The sequence below is a fragment of the Orycteropus afer genome, unplaced genomic scaffold (genome assembly GCF_000298275.1).
Source record: "Orycteropus afer afer isolate SDZICR_OR568_19922 unplaced genomic scaffold, OryAfe1.0 scaffold00090, whole genome shotgun sequence".
In the NCBI taxonomy this organism is placed as follows: Eukaryota; Metazoa; Chordata; class Mammalia; order Tubulidentata; family Orycteropodidae; genus Orycteropus; species Orycteropus afer.
Genome location: NW_006921677.1, coordinates 8,064,632 through 8,075,525, shown reverse-complemented (window position 1 = coordinate 8,075,525; position 10,894 = coordinate 8,064,632). Strand labels below are relative to the sequence as shown.

Sequence of the window (10,894 nt, the reverse complement as noted above, 5' to 3'; positions counted from 1 at the left end):
TTGAACCACCAGCCTTCTGGTTAGCAGTCAAGTGCTTTAGCCACTATGCTACCAGAGCTCCTAAAAACAATGTGGTTTGGTTTTATGATGATCAAGACTCCTCATCTATTTCAGACCTCCCCACAGAGTTTGGAAGAAGACACTCTTATTTTGCCCATAGAGTAGCTAGTGGGCTCAAACCACTGACCTCTTAGTTAGCAGCCAAATGTTTTAACCACTACACCACCAGAGGTCCCTCATTAACCATTAGAGAGATGAAAATCAAAACAACAATGAGATACCATCTCACCTGGACAATAATGGCAATAATCTAAAAAACAGAAAATAACAAATGTTAGTGAGATTGTGGGGAGACTGGAACTCTTAGATACTAGTGGTGAGACTGTAAAATGGTAAAACCACTAGGCAACAGTAAGGTGCTTCCTTAAAAAGCTAAAAAGAGAAATACCATAAGATCCAGCAATACCACTCCTAGGTATATACCCTAAAGAAATAAGAGCCATGACACAAATAGGCATACGCACACCCATGTTCACTGCCACATTATTCACAATAGCAAAAAGATGAAACAACCTAAGTGCTGATCAATGGATGAATGGATACAGTGATAAAAACACAGAATGTAATACTATGCAATGATAAAGAATAATGACGAGTCTACCAAACATCTCACAACATGGATAAATTTAGAGGACATTATGCTGACTGAAATATGTCGGTCACAAAAGGACAAACATTGTATAAGACCATTACTATTTAAAAAACAATTTTTATGTAAAGAAAAAAAAATTCTTTGATGGTTACCACAGATCGGAGGGGAGAGAAGGGAAATTACTAACCAGATAGAAGATATGTGTTAACAACAGTGGAGGGAAAAGGAAGACACAATATGGGGGACATCAGTACAACATGACCAAAGCAAAGGAAAACACTGAGAGAACACAAGAATAAAGGACAACTACAGTAATTATTGTAACAGAAAATCCTGCCACAATAGTATTAACAAACAATATTTTAAGAATGGATATACATGCAGATACATGTATGCTAAAGGGGTGTGTGGAAGGGTGGAAGGGAGCACACCTACTTGTAGATAAAGGTTTGGTTGTGGACATTTTGACAAACATGTAGGTGTTGCTTGTATATTAATAAAGACAATAGAGCACACAAGCAGTACAGACATGGGAACTTCTTAAACATAACCAAATACTTTATGGAAGAAGTTCCTAGTCTCAAAGGTGAAGGATTATAGACTCAAGGGACATCTATATCAACTGGCACAATACAGTTTGTAAAGGCAATGCTCTGCATCCTACTTTGGTCAGCAGTGTCTTGGATTGTAAAATCTTGTGAGCAACATCTAGAACAAAACTACTGGTCTTTTCCCATTTGGAGCAAAGGAAAGTAAAGAAATTCAAAGACTCAAGGGAGCTATTAGTCCAAAGACTAATGGACCATTACTATTTAAAAAAAAATTTTATGGGCATAAGACATGAATAGACACTTCACCAATGAGGATATTCAAGTGGCCAACAAACATATGAAGAAATGCTCATGATCATTAGTTATTAGAGAGGTGCAAATCAAAACAACAATGAGGTACCATCTTGCTCCAGCACTAGTAGCAAAGTTCTACAAGACAGAAAATAACAAATGCTGGCGAGGTTGTGGAGAGATTGGAACTCTCATACACTGCTGGTGGGACTGTAAAATGGTACAACCATTGTGGAAAGCAGTATGGCGATTCCTTCAAAAGTTGGAATTAGAAATACATTTGACCCAGCCATTCCATTACCAGGTATTACCAGGTATATATCCTAAAGAAGTGAGAGTCATGACAAGAACAGATATATGTACACCCATGTTCATCGCAGCACTATTTACAACAGCCAAAAGATGGAAACAACCTAGGTGTCCATCAACTGAGGAATGGATAACCAAACTATGGTACCTACACACAATGGAATACTATGCAACACTAAAGAATAATGTAGAATCCACATAACGTGGATGAACTTGGAGGACATTATGCTGAGGGAAGTAAGTCAATCACAAAACGACAAATATTGTATTAGTCCGTTATTGTAAAAGTTAAGGAAAGGTTTATCTATAGAAGGAAATTTTCTTTGTTGGTTACCAGGGGTGGGAGGGGAGGGGAGGGAAGGCTGTTAGATAGGTAAGAGATAAGTATTGGTTTGGGTGAAGAGAAGGGCAACGTACCAAATGTGAGTGACCAATATGGCACCACTGAGGATGAGAAAGATATAGAGAGGTACATGGGAGGTACAGACAACAAATATGAACACTTTTGCACATACAACACAGTTGTATTGTTATTGGTTAAGTTAAAAAAGAAAGAAACCCACAGCCATTAAGTTGATTCAGGCTCACAGTGACCCCCACTGGGCTTCCAATATGGTAAATCTTTACAGAAGTAGATTGCCCCCATCTTCCTTCCATGGAGCGGCTGGTAGATTTAAACTGCCAACCTTCTGGTTAGCCTTCAAATACCTTAGGTACTACGCCACCAGAGCTCCTTAGTTCTGACCAAGAAAATTATAAATATATAAAGATTATAGTAAACAAGAAAGCAATAAAATTTCAATGCTATAAAGTAATCTGGGGAAAATGCCACAGTTTCATAATCACTTCATAGGGTTCAGAATTTCTAATCAAGCTTGCATTCATATTCAGTGAAACAGACAATTTCCAATTTAGGCAAACAAGTATTATATACCAAAATCAATAAAGCTTACAAAAATTCTTATCTTCAGTTAATCATGTTATAACCATATGCTAATTAAGATTCTTTATACACATAATAGGTAAACTTGTGCAATGATAGAGTGTTAAAAAAGAACCAGTGTGTACTGACAGAATAATAATTAAAAAAAAGAACCAGTGTAGTAAACCATGTAAAATAGGTAAGTCCACAGAGACAGAGAAAGCGATTGGCAGGGGGTGGTGGGGGAGAGGTCAGAGAGACTGACTGCTTCAAGGAAGTCCTTTTGGGGTGATGGCTGCACCACACATAGAAGGCCCCACTGACTTATATGCTTTTAAATGGTTAACTTTGCATTATGTGACTATAACCTCAAAAAAAAAAAAAAAAAAACTTAAAAAATGAATCAGCATTCTAAAAATATTAGAAGCTCAAATCTCATTTTTACAAAAGGCTTTAGGCAGTGAGTTCTGTTTATGGTGATGGGAAATCTGGCAATGGTTATAAGCGATGGGTTGCAAAACATGATTAATGTAATTGGTATCATTAAACTGTGCACCTCAGAAATGTTGAATAGGCAATGCTGTTATATATATATATATATATATATATATATTTAAAATTTGAGAAAAGGGCTTTAGGAGAGTAATATTCAATAAAAAGATATTAATTTTGTTGTTGTTGTTGTTGTTAAAGAAAGTGTTGAAATCTACTTTCCTCCAAAAATGACAATGAATTTTAATACCCTTACTAGAAATACAGGTCAAAAGCGCATGTTTCCAAATTATATATTCTAAAACTTTATTCCATATTCAGTAATTGTTGGTTGCCATCAAATTGGCTTCAATTCACAGTGACCTCATGTATAACAGAATGAAACCCTGCCTGGCACTGCAACATCCTCACGATCATTGCTTTGTTTGAGTCTATCATTTTGGCCACTGTGTTAATTGGGAACTTTAAAATGCATATTCTCATAAGCACATTGTGATAAACAGGGATTAAGTTACTATGTCAGTCAACAAAAGCCTATATTTAGTCCATATTATAGCCATATGTGAAGAAGTATATGATTAATTTTTAAAATATATATATCCTGCCTATTTTCAAACAAGATTTGAAGCAACTATGAAGAATAACAATAATGTATTTGAAAATTGGCAAAGAAAAAATAAATAGCATGTTTACAATCCATTAATGGATGTATTTGAAAATTGGCAAAGAAAAAATAAATAGCATGTTTACAATCCATTAATGGATGTATTTGAAAATTGGCAAAGAAAAAATAAATAGCATGTTTACAATCCATTCATGGATTGAATTAATAAAATTTAATTTAATTTACAATTAATATAATCTAGTTTTATTAGAAGAGATTGAAGAGAGAGATGGGCCATTTGCAGAGATTTTTAAGGTTTTTAAGAGAGCTAACACTTATCACATACTAGATTTTACATCACAAAGAAAGGGGGGAAAAATATGGTCTAGTCTTAACTGGGTAAGAGAGGCAAGACTGGGTGGAAGGCTGGCAAGCGTAAAATAGGAGAACACAGAAGGCAAGGAATCAGAGGCGAGAGGGAGGAAAAGAGTCAAAGAAGGCAAAACTACCGCAGGGGAGGGGCAGGACAGGATGGAAAAGGAACTCAAGGGACAAAAAAATTTAGTTGTATATCTATGTGAAAACAAAACAGAATGGACTCAAGTAGAATTAACAGAGCTGTTCGTTTCTTTACCTTGTGGTAAAACAAAATAAATAAGTAATGAAACTGAGAAGAAACAGTTCCCTATGCTGGCCATCAGAGGGTACTGTGAGTCTTGGATGATCTAGTTACTGTCAAACTCTAGAAAACAGGGAAATGGGGTGTGTGTGTGTAATAATTTGCAACCAGACCTTCGTATGCACATATGGAACAAATTTAAGAATTTACAAATTCATGTGTCTAGGATTACCTGGGAGCTCTGGTGGCATAATGCCTAAGGAACTTGACTACTAACCAGAAGGCTGGCGGTTCAAATCCACCAGCCACTCCTCAGAAGGAAGGCCGGGCAACCTACTTATGCAGTGATACTGCTTCAGAAATCCAGGAGGGGTTGCTATGAGTCAGATCTGATTCAACAGCAGTGGTTTTTGTTTTTGGTTTTGGTTTTTTAGGATTACCTAGAAAGTCTTTTTACCAAAATACAAATAATTTATAAAAGCTCTTTCTAAAAATTGTATATTACCCTATATTTTCGAAAAGAAGGGTTCTGTGTTTTCTGGACTGACATATTGAAAATATTAAAAGATAAGAAATAGAAACAAGTAATTCCTGCCCTGTTGTTGTTGTTATGTGCCCTTGAGTCAGACCTGACTCATAGTGACCCCTTCCTTGGGTTTCCAGGGCAGTATCACTACAGAAGTAGATTGCCCAACCTTCCTTCCGAGGAGTGGCTGGTGGGTTTGAACCATCAGCCTTCTGGTCAGCAGTCAAGTGCCTTAGGCACTATGCTATCAGAGCTCCTTTCCTGTCCTGTAGGGAATTTAAAACCACAGGAGGGAGACCAGGAGTTTGTGAAATAACCTGCACACTATTCAATGCAATAAATAATCTAGAAGTTCAGAAATAAAGAATGATGAGATTATTATGCTGGAATTAGTCTGGCAATGCTTCCTTTAAGAGTCAGTCTTGAAAGAGATGTAGGATTTAATTTTATGTGTAGAAAAGTCAAAGTCCATTCAAGGTAGGAGGAGCTGCCTGAGCAACATCAGAAGGAAACGTGTACAACAAGTGAGATAAAATCATACAAGATCTTATTAAGGGAGGGAAGAGAAAGAGAAAAGTAAAACAGCATGTGTAGATGAAAATCTTTGCCTCTGAGTAGGAAATGTGAAGCATCCTGATAAATAGAGTCTATCACAGTTTCGGAAAATAACAATGAAAGTTTGTCTTTTCTAAAGCTTTAATAAGTTATACATATTCATTCAAAAAATATTCATTGAACAGAGTATGTATCAGGGACATTCTTATTTCTGCTTATTTTTTGGTCTACTAGAGAAGATCGATATTAATAGAGAGTTGGAGATTTCTACAAGATAAAAGTACGGAAAAGAAATACTCTATTGTTTATGATCAAATAATGCTAGGAAGAATATTACTGGGAAACTTAATCTAATTAAAAGATTAAAGTCCTCTAAGGAAGCAAAGTTTGAACTAAGCCCTAGTGAATGAATGGAAGCTAGCCAGGTGAAGGAGAGGAAGTGTTCCAGTGGACAGAGAAAATGTGCAAGGACCATGAGATGAAAAGCAGAACTCCTTTGAGGAACTAAAAGAAGGGTAGCATAGTTAAAGGAAAAAAAGATAAGTGTAGCATGCAATGAGGCTGGAGAGGCAGTCAGGAGCCACAGCACTGTAGTCTTGTAGTCCACATTGTAAGTTTTGGTCTTCATTCTAAAAGAAAAGGGAAGCCATCAAAGGCTTTTAAATGGAAATAGCAAGATCAGCAACTTCCAGGAAAGACTGGGAGGGACTTCAAATACAAAGATCAAGTAAATTTTCATTAAAGCTGTCTGAAGAGAAGTCACCTGGAGGTTTTTCAGCGTAAAAGAAACTTATAATTGTTTTAAAGATCTCCAACATTCATCTGGCACACACTAGGCAATGTATTTTACAGCATATGGAAAAAAATGGTGTCTAAGCTCATTAAGGAGGAAAATGCTTCTTACCTTTTGGATTGCTGGCCTGATGGAAAATGGGTAAAGTATAATTTGGTAGTATTTTCTCTGGGAAATTTTACATTTATTTTAAAAATCAAGTACAAATTCATCAGCTTACAAATATGTTATGTAAATTAATTATGGTAAGATGCCATACTTTGCATTATAAAGGGGATTTTTAAACAATAAAATCTGATTCTTCATTTAAACCTACTATAATTGTGATTTTTTAGAAAATACAAACCAATGAACTTTAATAAAAGCCAAAGAAATATTTAAATATTATGTTAGAGAAAATTAATTTAATGAAACTGATTGAAATAACTAGACTATATTATACTATATGCTTCTATTATACTAACTGTATCTTGGTGCTTTGGTGAAGAGGGAGGAGAATCATTTTCAGGAAGGCAGGGTTTTGAGGCAGTTGGAGATTCCTACAAGAAATAAGTAATGAAAACGTTACTCTATTTTATTAATTCTATTTCTCCCTCTACTCACAGTGAGAGAGTTTAATATGGGGAAGTTAAGAAAAAAATTTTCTTCATTATTTTCCTTCCACATTGAACGTGGAAACTAATATGGCACTAATTTGAAAAACAGACATTTTATAAAAAGTTTATGAAATATGGCATATTTTAGACAATTTACAGTTAAATTTAAATACTGCATGTAGAATTCTACAGTTACTCAAAAGAAATTATACATGTTGCTTTAAAACTATGATGTTGCATCAGTTTGAATCAACCATATTCACAACAGGTAAAATCTAAGCATTTGTGGATGAATGTGTAACAGTCACCACACTAACTTGCTCTTGGTATGATAATATGAATAACCAGAATTTGGTAAGGGACAATCACAGAAATTACTTGGCAACTGCCAGAAATAGAACTTTATTTTAGTCAACAGCTCTATGAGAAATTAAACTATCATTAATGTGAAACATAATTTGTAGCTAATTTTCCAATGACTAGAAACTAACAAAATAAAATATGCAAGGAAGAAACCACAGATTTAAGGATTAATCCTTTTTAAAAAAGAAATTTTATGTTTATCTCTATGAGAAAATTTTAAGTACAAAACAGTAATGTGTTTTTGAGCAATTCTTCTTTGCCAATATTAAAACATGACATATGATTTTCACTATAAATGTTTAAAGGACTATTTCATGGAAGAGAAGACTTAAAAAAACACTATTCATATACCAACAGCCTATCTCCATTTAAATTTTCTCCAGTCTCCTTAATATTCTGAATACTTTCAAGAAAATATAAAGAAACCATATGACAATGTTATTAATTTTTTAATTAAAAAAACAAAACTTATTTGAACATTCCTCTTCATATCTGTATCATTCTTCTCTTATGGAACTATAGAAGGTATAGTCCACAAATCTGGGAATTTCTTTTAAATGACAATCCAAAAAGTTTTAACTCAACATTCATTCATCTGGAAAAAAGTCTTCAGTTTTATATTCCACCCATTTATAAAACAGAAACTTTAACAATAGAAAGCAATAGAAGTTCATAGGAAAAACCCTTGAAGGGGAAAGCTTACAAATCAAACATCTAAGGCCAATACTATTAATTAAGAAAATATTGAGATCATATAAAAATATCTTTTCAGAAAGAAATAATTTACTGTCCAAATCTGTTTTTGTGGTATACCATCAAGTTAATTTCAACTCAGAGTGACCCTTCAGGACAGAGTAGAACTGCTCCACGGGGCTTCCTAGGTTGTAAATTTAAAGGGAGCAGATCGCCAGGTCTTTCTCCCATGGAGCAGCTAGTGGATTCAAACTGCCAACTTTTCAGCTAGCAGCCAAGTGCTTATCCATTGCACCACCAGGGCTCAGAACTCTGTTTATCTTTATTTTGACAGTTTCAGATACCTCCTTTTTCAATTTCTTGACCTCCAAAGGAGAGTTTAACTAATATTAAAACAATCTGAGATAAAAAGGAAAGATCTGATGATCTACAAACTAGAAAATAAGTAACAACAAAATCATGATTTATTTTTCATAGCATTTATCAGTCCTGTAGAGATAAAAAACATATCAAATGTAATAGTAATTTATGTCTAACAATAAGGAATAATTTTGCATTTATATACTTATTTATAAATATATGTGAATATATAAATGTATCTTATATCTATGACTTCATTTTCATAAAAACAATAGACAGACATAAACAGACAGATGCATCCTAACATACACACACACCCAGACATACACAAACTTACTTCCTCCAAGGTTATGTGGCAACTGAATTAGGACCTATGGCATAATAATACTTGCTAAATAGTACTAGGTTTCTTTGATTGCATTTTCAAGTTATACACACTTTGCTCCTTATCATCTATTATTCAGCTAGCTTGTTCTGGTATAGTCCCTCTTTCATAATCTCAAAGATTGCAGATATCCTTTCTTAAGAAGTGTATTCTAGGTGATGATTATAAATAGAAAAGTTTAATTTGCAAAGCAATTACCGATGAATCCATTTACAAATAGTAAAAAGGAAAAATAAAAAAGACATCATTACCAAAATAAATTTAACCTCCAGCCTCAAGATCTCACAACACCAGCATAATCAGACCCTCTCCCCAGCCTTCCAAAAAAGTAGTAAAAATTTCCTGCAAGTTATTCTAAGCAATAGATTCAAAATGAGTCTCAAGAGAGACTAAAAAGGAAAAAGGGACTAAGAAATTTTAAATCCACATCCCAAACTCACCATCCTTATTCTTTCTAATACTAAGAGCAGTGGAGCTTTTTGGCTTTTAGCCTAGAGCACTATATATGATACTGAGGAGTTTTCTATATACCCTGAATTATAATTTGGTTCCTCAGGTTAAGTGAATTTTTCTATTAAAAATCTCTACAAACCTTACCTACACAGACAGATTAAATTCAGTGCTAAACATATTTTTAAGCCTATCTTCAACTACACATCCTTTGTACATGGCCTTTATATTCAACTGCGTAATACCCTTATGAAACAGAAACAAGAAACTGGCATACATTATTGTACTGTTAGTCCATATTATAAAGATAAATTATTTATGTAACGCCACAAAAAAAATCCATCTTTTAATTCAACAAATACCAACTTCATAGTCACTTGTAAGACTAAAAAACTATACTTGTTTTGACTAATCAGTTCAGATAATCTATAAAGAGATTTAAGACTGAATGTATTCAAACTCAGAGAAATAGAACTTGGGGGAATTAATTCTGTTTTCACTAAAACACCTAAAATGCATGAAAACCATTAATTATGCTAAAAGAGAAGATTAATAGTAAAAAGGAGTCTTCAATGACAAATATCTTTTTGAAATAAGTTACTTTGTTTTAGGGTATTACTGCATTGACTTTAACATTAATATTCTACAGATTCACACTAATTTTCTACCTCATCCTCAAAACGAAGTGTCACATTATAAAGAAGTAACTCATAAGAAAGTTAAGAGTATATAGCCTTTTCATTCTGTTGTTTGCATCAAAATTTATTTCTTGTTTGAAGTAGAGAATGTAACTTCTCAGACTGATAAAAGCACTTTACGCAGACAGCCATTTGTCTTTCTTTAATTAAAGAGTATTTGGGGAAAGAGGGTATGGACTCCAGTTTTCATTGGGATGGGGAAAAAACAATTACATGTCTTAACTATGAAACCTAGAGACTGAAGAAAAACAAAAGGTAACAGAAATGTAACTTTTAAACACTGTAAGCAAAACAAAAAAAATTGTCACCTACTAGGCTCAAATGGGGGAGCTCTGGTAGCATAGTGCCTAAGGCTTAACTGCTAACCAGAAGGCTGGCAGTTCAAACTCACCAACCACTCCTCAAAAGGAAGGTTGGGCAATCTAATTCCATAGTGATACTGCCTCAGAAATCCAAGGAAGGGTTGCTATGATTCAGGTCCGACTCGATGGCACATAACAACAACAGGCTCAAATGGCAGGTCTGGTGGCATAGTGCTTAAGATATCTGACTGCTAACCAGAAGGCTGGCGATTCAAACCCACCAACCACTAGCCATTCTGTGGAGCAAGACTGGGCAATCTACTTCCATGGCAATACCACCTCGGAAACCCAAGGAGGGATCACTATGAGTCTGATCCAACTCCACGGCAGTGAGTTTAAGAGTTTGAGGCTCAAGTGCATCAATGTGTGAATCATTAATCCAGAGATAAGCCAATCCACCATACAAGACAAACAAAGAAGGCCAAAAAAACTTCAAAACCTCAAAAACAAAGCCTAAAAAACAAAAACAAAACCCAACGCCACTGAGTTGATTCCAACTTATAGTCACCCCCGTTGGTTTCTGAGGCGGTAAATCTTTACGGAAGTAGATTGTCCAGTCTTGCTCCACAGAATGGCTAGTGGGTTTGAACCACCAACCTTCTGGTTAGCAGTTAGATGCCTTAGGCACTGTGCTACCAGAGTTCCTTAACCAAAGCCTACTCCATGACAAATT

The 10,894-nt window shown here is 34.8% G+C and overlaps 1 protein-coding gene across 1 annotated transcript in view; it reads right to left on the bottom strand.

Moving 5' to 3' along the window:
- The window catches only part of ARHGAP12 (Rho GTPase activating protein 12), a 129,746-nt gene that overhangs the window by 33,894 nt on the left and 84,958 nt on the right, over positions 1–10,894 (bottom strand). The window contains exon 6 of the mRNA XM_007942463.2: positions 6,779–6,853. Within this exon, the coding sequence (XP_007940654.1) occupies positions 6,779–6,853 (75 nt within the window). The remainder of the gene's footprint in view (positions 1–6,778; positions 6,854–10,894) is intronic.